This window comes from Dromiciops gliroides, chromosome 1 (genome assembly GCF_019393635.1).
Source record: "Dromiciops gliroides isolate mDroGli1 chromosome 1, mDroGli1.pri, whole genome shotgun sequence".
Classification (NCBI taxonomy): domain Eukaryota; kingdom Metazoa; phylum Chordata; class Mammalia; order Microbiotheria; family Microbiotheriidae; genus Dromiciops; species Dromiciops gliroides.
Window position 1 is genome coordinate 551,543,193 of NC_057861.1, and position 16,070 is coordinate 551,559,262.

At 36.8% G+C, this 16,070-nt stretch overlaps 1 protein-coding gene across 3 annotated transcripts in view; it reads left to right on the plus strand.

Moving 5' to 3' along the window:
* The window catches only part of HSDL2 (hydroxysteroid dehydrogenase like 2), a 179,342-nt gene that overhangs the window by 160,822 nt on the left and 2,450 nt on the right, over nt 1-16,070 (plus strand). For 2 of the 3 annotated variants that reach the window (XM_043976809.1, XM_043976810.1), the window contains 4 exons: nt 5,828-6,022; nt 7,112-7,186; nt 9,321-9,473; nt 9,964-10,092. In XM_043976809.1, coding sequence (XP_043832744.1) covers nt 5,828-6,022; nt 7,112-7,186; nt 9,321-9,473; nt 9,964-10,092 — 552 coding nt within the window. Of the gene's footprint in view, nt 1-5,827; nt 6,023-7,111; nt 7,187-7,980; nt 8,053-9,320; nt 9,474-9,963; nt 10,093-16,070 lie in introns of all 3 variants that reach the window. The other variant, XM_043976811.1, reaches the window with a different exon arrangement.

A 16,070-nucleotide genomic window follows, 5' to 3' on the forward strand; every position in this document is an offset into this window, starting at 1 on the left:
ATATTTTGTCATGGGGTAGAAGGTTGTTTTAACTTTTGAATCTCTCATTTTGTGAAGTAGATTGCCTTATACTGTGTTCTTTTTTCAGAGGATGATATTTGTTTTGGGGTAGGGTTTGGTTTTTTTCTTTTTGTTTTGGAGTAATCTCCTATTTTGACTTGAAACATTGCAATATCACATATACAACATTGAGACCATTTACTCAGGGAATCTCCATGTGGTAAAATAAGGCAGACCAAACTCTAAAGAACCCCTTATGCCTTTTTGTCTTTTCAAAAATCCTTATCCTACTCTTTTTACTTTTAATTACCTTTAGGCCCTTTTCTCTTTTTTTATTTTTAAAATTTCATTTATTTATTTATTTTTGGTGGGGCAACGGAGATTAAGTGACTTGCCCAGGGTCACACAGCTAGTAAGTGTCAAGTGTCTGAGGTCGAATTTGAACTTAGGTCCTCCTGAATCCAGGGCCAGTGCTTTATCCACTGTGCCACCTAGTTGCCCCCTAGGCCCTTTTCTCTTTACGAATAACTATCTGTCCTGAAACAACTTTTCATAACTTTAATAGTACCTTCTGGTCTTCTAGAATGTGAACTCTTAAAAGTAAGGATTAATTCATTCTCTCTACTTGTATCCCCAGTTCTTAACATGGTGCCTGGCACATGGTAGGCACTTAATAAATATTGATTGATTCTATATCTTCAAATCATTCTCTAGGACCCACAAGGCTCCCAAAGTCCACGTAAGGACCCAGCTATGACTAGTATGTCTACAAATATTTATCATAGATTGTGGGGCAGGGGACACCTAGGTGGTGCAGTGGATAAGAGCGCTGGCCCTGAAGTTGGGAGGATATGAGTTCAAATTTCACCTCAGATGCTTACTACCTATGTGACCCTGGGCCCAGTTGCCTTAAACATTCGGGGCCATCTCCAGTGTTCCTGATGAATATCTTGCCACTGGACCCAGATGGCTCTGGAGGAAAGAGTGAGGTTGGATACCTTGCACAGCCTTCCCTCGTTTAAATCCAGTTCAGTGTAAGTCATGACATCATCCCAGTGTCATGGGCCTTTTGAGAAGGAAGCACAAACAACAACAAGTCATAGATAGGCCATATGGTTTAGAAACTGCAGATTTCTTAGAGGAGAGGGGAAAGAAAGAAGAAGAAACAAACAAAAGCCATCCTTATAATTTTTTTACTATCTCCCCCCCCCCCCCATATCTAGTGAGAGACAGTGTGGTATAATGAAAAGAGTGTTCAACATGAAGCTAAGAAGAGCTGGGCTAGAACCCCCTCTTTGACACTCACCAGCTGTGTGCATGGGCAGGACATTTAATGTCTCCAGAGGTTTGGTTTCCTCAGCTATAAGATAAGGATAATAATTATCATGCCTACTTTACTGCATTGCATTGAGGTTCAAATTTGTCATTTGTAAAATGCCTTACATATCATCAAATGCAACATAGATATCAGCTATATTTATTAAGGTGAGAGGGCATGGCATAATGGATAAAAGCAGACCTCAAAGAAGTGCTCTAAGATAATTTAAGAAGGCAGAGATCATTTTCAGGTAGGGCCTACTTTCCAAAAGAGAAAAACAAGGCTTAAAAAGATTAAATGTCCAGGTTCATATAGTTGACCCCTAAGCCTAACATGTAACCTTGCAGTGCCCTAAATGGCTCTCTGAGTCTTAAGAATCTTCAAAGCAGACTGTGATCTGCATTAGTAGAGAATGAGCCCTATACTAATGAAATCACAGGCTTGGTCCCCAAAAATTGTTAAGAGGGGAAAGAATGAAGCTTTACAGTATGTAATTTATGTAAGGTACTTTGTAACATGCTATATAGGGGCAGCTAGGTAGTGCAGTGGATAAAGCACCAGCCCTGGATTCAGAAGGACCTGAGTTCAAATCCATCCTCAGATACTTAACACTTACTAGCTGTGTGACCCTGGGCAAAGTCACTTAACCCTAATTGCCTTGCAAAAAAAAACAAACAAAAAAACATGCTATATAAACTCTTTTTTAGGCAAAGAAGTCCATTTAAAGTTATGTTTAGTGATAGCCTAAAATATTGACAATGAATATCCCAAACTCTATGTTTAACTACCAGAGGAACAGTTCATTTGAGCTACTGTTTTAAATACTGAAAATTGAACCTTGCAGGTCCTACTATAAAAGATGTTTAATACATGCATATTAATTAATACATTAATAAATAGAATTAGTAGAAATATATTAATATATAGTAACAATAATAGAATTTTCATCTGCATGTGAAAGCCCAAAGTAAATTTGTACCTTGCAAATCTGTAGAACTTAAACTGTGGGGAAAGTAAAAGCTTTTCAAAGTGGAGAAAAAGCAGGACAGTTGTAGGGTTCATGTGCAAATCAGTGATCCTTTTTCCTTTTTTAAAAAAATAAATTGAAATGTTTGCAAAATACCTATAAAAATAGATGCATATATAGATCACTGACCCTGGAGTCAGGAGGACCTGAGTTCAAATCTGGACTCAGACACTTAACTAGCTGTGTGATCCTAGGCAAGTCACTTAACTCCAATTGCCTCACCAAAAAAAAAAAAAAAATACGTGCAAACACAAATATAAAGATGAATCCACAAGCAAAACAGAAGACACAGGAGTAGCTAATAAACTATTGCATATATAAACATTAATTTTTAATGTAAAATAGTTGTATTATGTTGTTATAATTGTTTTTTTTACAGTTATTTTGCACATATATTGTATTTCCTTATCTTTGAATATGTTGTATTCCCCTCCAGTAGAATGTGAACTACTACTTGAGAGCATAGACTATGTTGTTTCCATCTGTGTCGCAAGTCCTAGCATTGTACATAGCATATATACTCAATACATGCTTATTGAATGAATAAATACATGAATTACCTTCAGAGTTTTAATTACGTTCTTTTAGGAACAAATCTGATGAGAAACGAAGGTGAATAAATCAACCTCGTCTTTGACCATTCTTAGTCTGAAACAAGGTCAATACTGGTATTGATACACAAGTTCTGGAATGTTGGGTTTTTTTTAGAAATCACATTGTCATTAATTTATAGTCACATCTCCTACTGAGTATTATTAGAGGTAAAAATGGAACACACAGTCCTTGCCTTCAGAGAGATATAGCAGGACTCATGAAGCAGCATAATAATTAAGCATTATCAAGGTTTTCTGGGATTCATTTTTTTTCTTGGGGTCAAGGAAATTATTTGCACAAGGTAGTAGATCTACAGAAAGTACTTGTCTTCATTATTATTCTGTTTTACTTTCTCACATACTTACTTTCTAAGTGGAAGGCTCACTATTGCCCTAATGTATATCCTAAGTCAGAAAATTTTCTAGTGATCTGGTCTGAAGGTTTCAAGAACTGAGGTAACTTCCAAAAGCTATATGGTGAAGGAGCTTGAACAAAAGATTGATTTGGGTTTTTTGGTGTATGTAAGTGAAATAAGTAAGGACTTTTGGTCTTCTTCATCCTCTACAAATTCATCAGTAGTAGTTAATCCAGGCATGCTTCCAGAGTATGAAATTTAGCAGAAAAAATAATAAGTGAGACTGCACAATTAATAGAACCCAGTTTCTCTTTAATGAGAACTAATGAGGGGTACTTTGATACTTTCACTCCTCCCATGTCCCAGCAGCAGGAGAGACCTACTATATATTCATAGTTGAAATAATTGTCTGCCTCAGATCTGAAGGTGTAAGCTAGTATCCACAAAAGTGAGTTTAGGGAATAGTTCTGGGATTATGAAGACTAAATCAATCTAAGGTATTTGAGACTATATTTTTTTAGACTTGAAGGCCCCCTAGAGGGTCCCAACATGATATCCCAAGTGGAGATCCAGTAAGATGTGCAACAACCCAAGGATTGTAAAGTTCACAACTCAAGCTAAAATGTTGGCTACAGTTTTTTAAAGATTGAATTTTCTGGGGGCAGCTAGGTGGCGCAGTGGATAGAGCACCGGCCCTGGATTCAGGAGGACCTGAGTTCAAATCCGGCCTCAGACACTTAACAATTACTAGCTGTGTGACCCTAGGCAAGTCACTTAACCCCAATTGCCTCACCAAAAAAAAAAAAAAAAGATTGAATTTTCTTACTTATTTGCATCTACTTCATTGATCCACTGTTGTGATTTATTCATGAAAATAAATTCAAGCTTTCCTTTAGATTTACAAAGGACATATTGTATTGAGATCTATAAGGTCTAACAAAAATGACCTAAGAACTATCTGAACTCATTTTTCTAGTTATTCTTTAAAAGGTCTCTAGTTTTAAGTTGATGACCCTTAAGGTTCATTGACTTTTATCATTTATTATCTTTTACCCAACACATCGTCAGTAAGCACACAGTTGTTGATGTGTGTTTTTAATGAGACTTTTTGCTGAGAGCCAATTTTGTAACTAGTATAACTTGTTTGCTTAGCTTTGCTGCAAAATCTTTTGTTGAAGGCTTCTTCTCTCACAGCTCCTTATTTGATCTTGGTTATACACAAGTTTCTTCTTTGTGAACTATTGTCTTTTCCAGATAACATTTTTTTAAAGTGTTCCAGATAACATTTAAGTTCTTTTTTTTTTTTTTAAAGTGAGGCAATTGGGGTTAAGTGACTTGCCCAGGGTCACACAGCTAGTAAGTGTTAAGTGTCTGAGACCGGATTTGAAGTCAGGTACTCCTGACTCCAGGGCCAGTGCTCCATCCACTGTGCCACCTAGCTGACCCCAGATAACATTTTAAAACTTGACAATACCCTTCTTTTTTGGTGCCATTTTAAGAAATTTCCCTGAATACAGAATATAATAAAGCATTTATACAGTAATCTTACTGTACTTTACTAGGAGGTGATGATGAATTATTGAACTTCAAATATTTTGGTTTAAAAAGATCTTTTGTGGGGCAGCTAGGTGGCGCAGTGGATAAAGCACTGGCTCTGGATTCAGGAGGACCTGAGTTCAAAGCCAGCCTCAGACACTTGACACTTACTAGCTGTGTGACCCTGGGCAAGTCACTTAACCCTCATTGCCCTGAAAAAAAAAAATAAATAAAAAGATCTTTTGTTTTAATGTATCTTTATTGCAGTCACCTGCTTTTGGACCTTTAAGAAGGAATTCTATTTCCTTTTTTTAATCGGAACTTCAAAACAAATTCTTTTCCATCTTTCATATTCAGAATAGAATTATGGACATTGATATTAAGACATCCTTTTCAGGCAACCCTTTTAGGGAATATCTAAGTTTGATTTTTAAAATGGTACTGGAAAAAACCCTTTGGGTTTATTTAGAATGGAGAGCAGAATTGGATACTGAAAGGTGAGAAGGAAGAGGGGTGGATACTTAGTATAGAGAAAGGTCTCATCTGAAGTAGTACAAAGTCTTACTTGTAAAATTTTTTCAGAGAAGTTTAGCTTATTACTGTTCTAGCTCCAAATTATGAAAGTTAAAACATATCCTTCCTTGCTGTTGTCAGCAAATGGTAAAACAAAAATATGAAATTATGTATACTATCAACCATTGCTGTATTTTTTTTTTTTAGTGAGGCAGTTGGGGTTAAGTGACTTGCCCAAGGTCACACAGCTAGTAAGTGTTAAGTGTCTGAGGCCATATTTGAACTCAGGTACTCCTGATTCCAGGGCCAGTACTCTATCCACTGCTCCACCAGCTGCCCCCAGCCATTGCTGTATTACACAATTTTCTCTCGTCTTTTTTTTTAACTGGAATTGATAAATCAGAGAGGGAGCATGGGCCAGCTTTTACATTCTGTTTATGTGACTTGATTCTGTGTGGTGTGTGTGTTTTTTTCTGCCTTGTAGCCATACATACTGCTGCTATGGATATGCTAGGAGGATCTGGTGTTGAAAGCCAATGCAGAAAAGCTGACATCATTGCCGATGCTGCATATTCCATATTCAGTAAACCCAAAAGTTTCACTGGCAATTTTATTATTGATGAAAATCTGTTAAAGGAAGAAGGAATTAAAAATTTTGATGTCTATGCAGTTAAACCAGGTAAAGTTTATGTTTTTGAAAAAGATGATGGGAATGTTATCTGTGGTTCTTTAAAAGTCAGATTATATTACCAGAATCAGAAGCCTAGAATTTTAGAGTTGGAAGAGGCCTTGGTAGTTATGTAGCCCAACATATGCTCAAAAGAAATCCCTGCTATAATATAACCAATAAATAATCATCCAATCTCTGTTTGAAGACCTCCAGTGAAGAGAAACTCACCATCTTCGAAGATAGCCCATTCCATTTTTGAATGGCTCTGGTTATTAGATAGATTTATTTCTGACAACAAGTTTAAATATGTCTCTTTGCAACTTCCGTCTGTTGTTCCAGGTCAACCCCTGGGTCCAAACAGAACAAATCCAATTCTTCCACATAACAGCCCTTCAAATCCTGGGAGACAGCTGCCATGTTCCTCCTCAGTTTTCCCTTCTTCAACCTAAACATCAGAAATCAAGTTATCTAAAATAAAAAATAAAGGCTAGTCTTTCAAATTGGTCTTAAAATTTTTAAATTGAGATTTTTTTTGTTTAGGGATATTATATTGGAAAACCTGCTTTCCCAAACCTTTAGGGCTATGAAACCTTTCTGAAAATCTCTCATACCTAGTATATTTTTGGGAAGGTCAAGACTGTTGTGCCAGACAGAATGATGGTCTGCTCCCACATATGATATGCATAGCCCTAATCTATCTCCCCCATTCTCATACCTTGATTAAGAATTCTCTTTATTTATGTATCAGGTGCTCAGGAAATCTGTTCAATCAATTGGACTATTAAGACTTGTGGTCATTGAGAAATTCCCTATAAAGTGATTTAGCAGTTGGTTGGTCAGTCAAGAGGCATTTGTTAAGCAACTACTCTATGCCATGTTCTGTGCTAAATAGTGGATACTCCTAGGAAGAATAATGCATTAAACCATATTTGTTATTAGCATCTTAATTGGGGAATTAGTTTGTCATCATATCTTCTAATCACATCCACTAGTTAAAAATAAGCCCCTCCAAGAATGGGACACAAGATCAATGTCATCAAATTTATATGGAGTTATTTTCATTTATTTACCTGTTTGGTTTTGGATCATCCTTTTTAGGCCACCCTTTATTACCAGATTTTTTTTTGGACGAATACCCTGAATTGGTTACCAAGGAAGTGGAAAAACAACAAGGTAAGATGATGATTGTATTTTCTATGGGTTTGTAATGATAATAATATATAAAGTAGTCTAAAATAAAATAATTGCCCACAAAAAGTGACACTTGTTTTTGCTATGAAAACTCTTGATAAGTTAAACTATGGGATAAATAATTAGGATCCTTTAAACCCCACCCCCAGCCCCCCAGACAAAGAAGGGTTTTATTTTCCTCCTACCGGCTGCAGACAGAAAAAAGCCAGAGACCCTTAATATTATCCTTGCAGCCATTTTAAAAAAACTGATTGGAAAATTCAGTTCAATTCAACTCAATAAATATTTATTAAATGCCTACTGTGTGCTGAAGCACTGTGCTAGGCTCTGGGGGAGATGCAAAGTTGAGATAAGATAAGGTCCCTGCCTCTTGGAGCTTGCAGTCTAGTAGGAGGATATGACTTGTATGCAAATACCATAATAGAAAATACACATGATAAGTATATAAGGAAGGTACAAACACAGTGCTCTTTATAGCATCACAATTAGTTTTTGTTTTTCTTCCTATTATTGACTCTTTAAATGTTGGTTTATTTTGGAGAAGAACTGGGTAACATCAGAGTGTGCTGAAGCCTTGTTATAACACTATTCTCAAGGTTAATATCATGGGACAAGTTAGATAAAGTAGCCTGATAATGAGGTTTAATTGTAACTTATTTTTAAAAGAAACCTAAATAGACCCTAGAGGGACCCCATTCCCCCTGCTAAGTTCTCCTCTCTAGTGAAGAGTTATAACAAGTTTCCAGTATATTAGTTTTTCCTGATTTCTTCCCTAGTTAGAACTTGGACATCTGGTATTCAGAAGGAGAAAGTTCTTTCAAGTAACCAGTTTCCAGGTAAACGTTCAGGTAATGAGTGCTTTTGCCATCAGAAATTGTAGGGTGTCCAGTACGCATACAATTGAGAGGCAGCGTGGTGTAGTGGATAGAGAGCAGAACTTGGAGTCATCAAGACCTGGGTTCAAATCCTGCCTCAGACACTTGCTGGCTCTGTGACCTTGGGCAAGGCACAGAACCCCTGTGGGCCCCAGGTCCTCATCTGTAACATGAAGGGAGGGTTGGACTAGGTGGTCACTAAAGTCCCTTTCAGTTCTAAATCTGTGATTCTATGACTTAACCTCTCTGAACCTCACTTTTCTCATCTATAAAATGGGAATTTTCATAGCACCTACCTCACAGGGTTGTAAGAATCACATGAGATAGTATAAGTGTTTTGTAAACCTTAAAGTGCATAGTAAATATCAGCTATAATTATAATTATACTCACTGAAGTATTTTGGTTTTCATACATTTGAGGCTGTGTTGATCTTATAGCTTTCTCTTCCTCTATCCCATCTCCTCAAACCACCAAGGCAAGCCCTCTTTGCAAGAGTAGGTCTTGCTGTCTTGTTTGTTTTGGGAGGCCAAGTCTGCTTTTCTGCCAGTGGGTGAATTTTATTTTTCTTTTTGGTCCAGACCTGTGACTCATTGCATCAATATAGGGAATTCCCAGTGTGGAAACTCCTTCCACTGATGTCCATGGGTAACTCCTCTGCAACTTTTAGTCTTAGAGAGTTGCCTGGGAACACTGAGAGGTTAAGTCACACAACTAGTGTATATCAGAGGCAGGACCTGAACCAGACTCCAAGGTCAGCACTCTATCCACTATGCCCTGCTACCTCTCAGTGTGGGGTGGGAGTGGGTGGGGGAGCTATATCTTATCTCAACTTTGCATCTCCTAGAACATAGTTGGGCACTTAATAAATGTTGAGTTGACTTATTAAACTGAATTTAAGCATTTTGTTGTTTCCTCCAGTTGATAGGTGGTGGTGATATCATAGGGAACCTATTAAACAAAAGCATCTCAGAACTATTTCTAATCATTCTCTGAGTGGCTGATGTCTTCAAATGGAACAATCTGGGGGTATGTAAAGTTATTAGATGTTATCATTTTATTAATCCTCTAGCGTCCATTAGATGGACTAAGTAATGCACTGTAGGTCACAGGCTTTGGTCAAACTGTAAACATAGGTTTGCATCATATGTACAATGTTTGATAGGTACCTGTTAACTAATGCTTAATGTTTGGCTTTGTGTTGCTAAGATTTCACATGTATACATTACCACCTTTCTTACAGATGCAGCTCCACCAGCAAAAGATTGGAAACAGTATCTACAACAACCAAAATTGGCTGCTGGAGCAGTTGAAGAAACATTTAAAATTCTTAAGACAGCTCTCAGTGAAGATATTGTTAAAGCTACTCAGGCAGTTTATCTGTTTGAACTCTCTGGTAAGGATAAATTCTATTAACTTTTGCATTGAATTCAATTTAGCAAATATTTATTGAACACCTACTATTCTAAATAGAGGAAAGTCAAGAACAGTAGCAATCTCCTTGATAATTATGGTTGGATTGCCTGGCACTTCAAACTCCACTCAACATGTCTTCATTTTACTTTCTTTTTGTTTTTTTTTTTAATGTCTTCATTTTTCAAAGGAAGCCTTGCTGTTTTAACCTACCATTTCCAAGCAAAATTGTTGAGGCCTTTGCCTCTAAGAATTAGGGAATACAAAGTAATCTACTGAATTATAAAGCACAAACCAATTTGGGGGCACAGAAAAAGAAGTAACTTATAGTCTTGCAAATCAGATATTATGTTGTTCATAAGTAGTGTTAAGAAAAAGCCAATTTATGCAGTCCAACTCCTTCATATTCCTCTTTTTAGTCCATTGTCAAGTTTGATGAAAACATAATTTTTATGACTTTCTCTTACTCACAGGTGAAGATGGTGGAACTTGGTACCTTGATCTTAAAAACAATGGTGGGAATGCTGGATCTGGACAGCCTAGTGAACCAGTAGATGTGGTCATGACCATGACCACTAGTGATTTTGTGAAAATGTTTTCAGGTGAGTTCCCAAATCAGTCCATCTCACGTGTGTGTGTGTGTGTGTGTGTGTGTGTGTGTGTGTGTGTGTGTGTGTGTGTGTGTTTTAAGCTAAAATGAATATAATCTTATTTTAAGGTGTATGCTTACTCTCTTCCTTGGTAATCACAGATTAGAACTTTTTTAATCTAAGGAGTTCCCATGAATCTTGAGCAACTTCTTGCCTTGCAGAATAATCTCTGGATCACCCCTCCATTTCCCTGTTCCTGTACTTACTGCTGCCATTACTATCACCATTTTTCTTCAAGTACCTGCTTTAACACATGAGTGAACTTTGGAAATCAACTTTCTTTGTATATTACTAGCAAGCAAGTATTATGGGGAACAGAGCACTGAAGACAGGGAATTGTAGTATTAAAAAGAATTCTTATACTTGATTTGTTCCTGGTAGCCAAGTGGAAAATAACTGCTTTCAATCAACAGAAATTTTGAGATTAGTCCAGAACTGTTTATTGAGAAATAGGAATCTCTTGGGGAAAATTCAGGTCTGGCTACTTCCATGATAAAGAACACCACAACCTCAATTTGTCTTTGAAACTCCTGAGTTGCTTCTTCTAAATCTACCCGTTTATATCTGGGACCAACAAAAAAATTCCTTAGGAGGTGATTGAATCTAGGATCCATTCTAGAACCATACCATATAAAACAAATTATATCCGAGCCATGTAACACCAAGAGTCTCCCAAGTTGTGTGGGTTACTCCCCCAGTTAGAGCTCAGGCAACTTCAGACACTGATTAAAATAATACTGTAATAGGCAGGTCCAGTTCCTTTTATTTCAGTTCAGCAAGATATATTAAGCATCTCCTGGGTGCCCAGCACTGAGCTCTAGGTGCTGAGGATATGAAGACAAACATGAAACCCCCTCTCCTCAAGGAGTTTAAATTCTACTGTCAGTAAACATGTACATGGATAAGTAAATAGAAAATATATGCAAAAGAAGTTCTGAGTATTTTTGAGAGTTGGAGGTATCACTCTCAACTGAGGGCGTCAGGAGAGGCTTCTTGTAGGAAGTAGCATTTGTACTGAGGCCTGAGAACCTGAGGTTTCTAAAAGATGGAAATGAGAAGGGGGAGCATTGCTGGAATGGTTCTCACTTGTGCAAAAATGTAGAGGTGGGGAGTGAATTGTGCTCTCGAAGGAACAGCGCATGTGGCCAGTTTGCCTGGATCATGAGGGCCAGTAATACTTGTCCTGGCAGCAGCAGGGAGCCGCTCCAACTTTCTGGTCCAAAGAAACAACATAGCAGACAACCTGAGCTTTAGGAATATTAGAGCAGAGACATGAGGCAGGGAGACCAATTAGGAAGCTGGGCTAATGGCCCAGGTAACGAGGACTTAAATTAAGGTGGTTGGGTGATGTGAATGGAGAGATGAAGGTGGTGATAGATCTTTAGGGAGGGGCACAAAACCTAGCAACTGATTAGATAGGAAAGGTGAGAATGAAAAGTCTAGGACAACCCTGATGTTTTGAACCTGAGTGACTGGAGAGTGTTGTATTCTCAACAGAAATAGAGAAGTTAGGAGAATGATCGGTTTTAGGAGTAAATAAATTCTACGCTATTATTTATTATACCCAGAAACTTTATTCTGCTGGTATCTTTATAATTTACTTTAAAGATAATATAGTATCTCTATTCTATGGATTTTGCTTTGGGACCAAAGCTACAGAATTTTGATTTGATCAGATAACTATTCCTTTTTCAGCTGTAACCTACAAACATTTTTGACTGATGTATGTGATTTTTCTGATCTTTTTAAAACCTTGAATTTTCCTAACATTTGTGAAACTTCGTTATTTTTTCTGAAATGCCCTTAATTATGAATTTTTTGTAAGTTTTCAGGTAAAATCCTATGATATGTCATTTTTTAGTAATTTATATGTTCAAAATGTAAATTTTTTGACTACTAATTAAGAGAGATCAGGGCATTCCTTTAATCTCACTTATATTAGTATGTGCTCTTATGTGTGAACTTAGTATATAGCATACTTTATAAATATGATGATCTTTTATCAACTTGTAAAGGGAACCCATTTTTATTTTTATATTTCTTATAAATGTGTTCCCTTAGACTGACAAGGACCATTGAATACAGCACAAAATTAACAGTTTATAGACAGATTAAGGGTTTTCCATAGAATTGATTCCTTCTCTTTTTTCCCATTCTCTCTTTCTTCCCTCTTAACATCTCTCCTTCCTTTATTTTTTTTTGTAATAAACATTTTTATTTATAATTTTGGGTTCCAATTTTTATCCCCTTTTCCCTCCCTTGCCTCCCCCCTCCCTCTCCTTCCTTTATTTATGTGGTTATAGGATCTTGAGGTAAGAAAATATGTTTCTATGCCCTGGTTATTTAGTATATATTTTGTACTGACTTATCTATATATCCATTGTTTCCTCTCCTGGAAAAATTAAATTCCTTGAAGCCATGGACTGTATTTATCTTTTTATCTTCTTTGCCCAGCACAGTGCCTTTGCACATAACAGACCCTTAATAATTGCTAGTTAAATAATTTGGTAGGCATTTAGTCAGTATTCCATAATGAAAATGGCCAAATATTCTAATCAGATAGAATCGCCTCTTTTGGTCAATAGAGGGCATTACAAGATAAAGTAAAATGACCTCATACATGCTATTTTTAAAAAAATATTTTAAATGACAAATTTTGGTGAGTTTTTGATTAGCAAAAATATCTAAGACAAAATGTTAGTACTGGGGACAATCTTAATTTTTTAATAGAATAGAAATCTGGATATAGTGAATATTATATATACATTGACATATTTTTAAAACCAGCTCATTTTATAGATGTGTTCATTAAAAACAAGTATAACAATGTATAAAATACATTGACTCATTTTACCATTGAAAATGCATTATAACTTTAAGGTTCTATATTGTCTTTATTTCTGTAGATGTTTAATTTGGGGTTGCTAAGGCATCATCTTCCAAATTACCTTCTCCCCTTCATTTCCTCTATTTGTTGTTGTTCAGTCATTGTCATGTCTGATACTTCATGACCTCATAGCATGCCTAATAATGTCCATGGGTTGTTTTTTTTAATCATAAGAGTATTATTTTCAAATTACATGTAAAAATAGTTTTCAACATTTGTTTTCATAAGATTTTTAGTTCCAAATTTTTCTCCCACCCTCCCTTCCCTCCCCAAGACATAAAGCAGTCTGATATAGGCTATATATGTACAATCACATTAAACACATTTCTGCATAAGTCATGTTGTGAAAGAATTATAACAAAAGGGGAAAACCTCAAAAAAGGAAAAAAAAAGTAGAAACAGTATGGTTCAATCTGCATTTGGAATCCACAGTTCTTTTTTCTGGATGTGGAGAACATTTTCCATCATGAGTTCTTTGGAATTGTCTTGGGTCATTGCACTGCTGAGAAGAGCCAAGTCTATCACAGTTGATCATCACACAATGTTGCTGTTACAGTGTACAATGTTCTCCTGGTTCTGCTCACTTCTTCTTTTTTTTTTTTTTTGGCGGGGCAATGAGGGTTAAGTGACTTGCTCAGGATCACACAGCTAGTAAGTGTCAAGTGTCTGAGGCCGTATTTGAACTCAGGTCCTCCTGAATCCAGGGCTGGTGCTTTATCCACTGCGCCACCTAGCTGCCCTGGTTCTGCTCACTTCACTCAGCATCAGTCCACTTAAGTCTTTCCAGGTTTTTCTGAAATCTTCCTGCTCATCATTTCTTACAGCACAATAGTATTCCATTACATTCATATGCCACAATTTGTTCAGCCATTTCCCAATTGATGTGCATTCCCTTGATTTCTAATTCTTAATGCCACCACAAAGAGAACTGCTATAAATATTTTTGTAAATGTGGGTCCTTTTCCCTCTTCTATGATCTCTTTGGGATATAGACCTAGTGGTGGTATTACTGGGTCAAAGGGTATGCACAGTCCTATAGCCCTTTGGGCATAGTTCCAAATCGCTCTCTGGAATGGTTAGATCAGTTCACAGCTCCACCAACAATGCATTAGTGTTCCAATTTTTCCACAGCTTCTCCAACATTTATTATTTTCTTTTTTTGTTATATTAGCCAATCTGATAGATGTACCTCAGAGTTGTTTTAATTTGCATTTCTCTAATCAGTAGTGATTTAGAGCGTTTTTTCATATGGCAATAGCTTTGATTTCTTCATCTGAAAACTGCCTGTTCATATCCTTTGACCATTTCTCAATTGGGGAATGACTTGAATTGTTATAGATTTGATTTAGTTCCCTATATATTTTAGAAATTAGGCCTTTATCAGAAACTGTCTGTAAAAATTGTTTCCCAGCTTTCTGCTTCCCTTCTAATTTTGGCTGCATTGTTTCTGTTTGTACAAAACCTTTTTAATTTACCATGGGGTTTTCTTGACAAAGATATGGAGTTGATTTACCATTTCCTTCTCCAGTTGATTAAGGCAAATGGAGGTTAAGTGACTTGCTCTAGGGTCACTTCCCTAGTAAGTGCCTGAGGCTGGATTTGAACTTGGGTTTTCCTAACTCCAGACCCAATGCTCTATCCACTGAGCCCTCTAGCTTTATTTCCTCTGTGTCTGCTGTAAAATAGTTAACAGTACCTCATATAGGGATTCTTAACCTGGAATCCATGAACTTATTTTTAAAATATTTTGATAACTGTGCTTCAATATAATTGGCTTCCTTTGTAGTCCTATCTATTTTATTGATTTAAAAGCATTATTCTGAGAATGAGGTCCAACTGTCAAAAAGGTTAAGGCCCCCCCTGATCTAGCACTTTACAGTCTACAAAGCATTTTCCTCACAATAACCTTCTGAATTACAGTGTAAAAATTATTAGCTCTATTTTCTTTTTTTAATTAAATTTTTTTTAAATATTATTTTCATTTTCTAGATAAAGAAATGGCCTCAGAGAGGTTATAACTTACCCACTATAGCTAGTAGGAGGCAGAGCCTATACTTGAACTTAGCTCTTTAATGCAAAATTTGAATGTACTACATGTTATCTAAAGAGGTATTCCTTTTTTTTTTTAAGTGAGGCAATTGGGGTTAAGTGACTTGCCCAGGGTCACACAGCTAGTAAGTGTTAAGTGTCTGAGGCCAGATTTGAACTCAGGTACTCCTGACTTCAGGGTTGGTGCTCTATCCACTGTGCCACCTAGCTGCCCCTAAAGAGGTATTCTTAACCTTTTCAGAAAAGAAGGGTCATAGATCCCTTTAGCAAGTCTGGTGAAGCCTAAGGATCCTTTCTCAGATTGTTTTTAAATTTATAAAATAAAATTCATGGGGCAGCTAGATGGCGCAGTGGTTAAAGCACCGGCCCTGGATTCAGGAGTACCTGAGTTCAAATCCGGCCTCAGACACTTGACACTTACTAGCTGTGTGACCCTGGGCAAGTCACTTAACCCCAATTGCCTCACTAAAAAAAAAAAAAAAAAAAAAAAAAATTCATAAGATTACAAAAGAAACCAATTATATTGAAATATATATGAAAATATTTTAAAAACAAATTAACAGACCTCAAGTTAAGATTTAAAGGAACCCTGTAAATCTTTATATAAAACCAAGAATCCCTTTATAGTTCATCTTCTGGTTGATTTATATTTATAAGTGGTAGTGGGGGGGGCAGGTAGGTGGCGCAGTGGATAAAGCACTGGCCCTAGATTCAGGAGGACCTGAGTTCAAATTCGGCCTCAGACACTTGACACATACTAGCTGTGTGACCCTGGGAAAGTCACTTAACCCTCATCGCCCCCCCCCCCCCCGCAAAAGCCTATGATATATTTACAAGTTGAGGTTATTTAATACCATATTTCTTTTCTTTTCTTTTTTTTGGTGAGGCAACCGGGGTCAAGTGATTTGCCCAGGGTCACATAGCTAGTAAGTGTTAAGTGTCAGAGGCCGAATATGAACTCAGGTCCTCCCGACTCCAGGGCCAGTGCTCCATC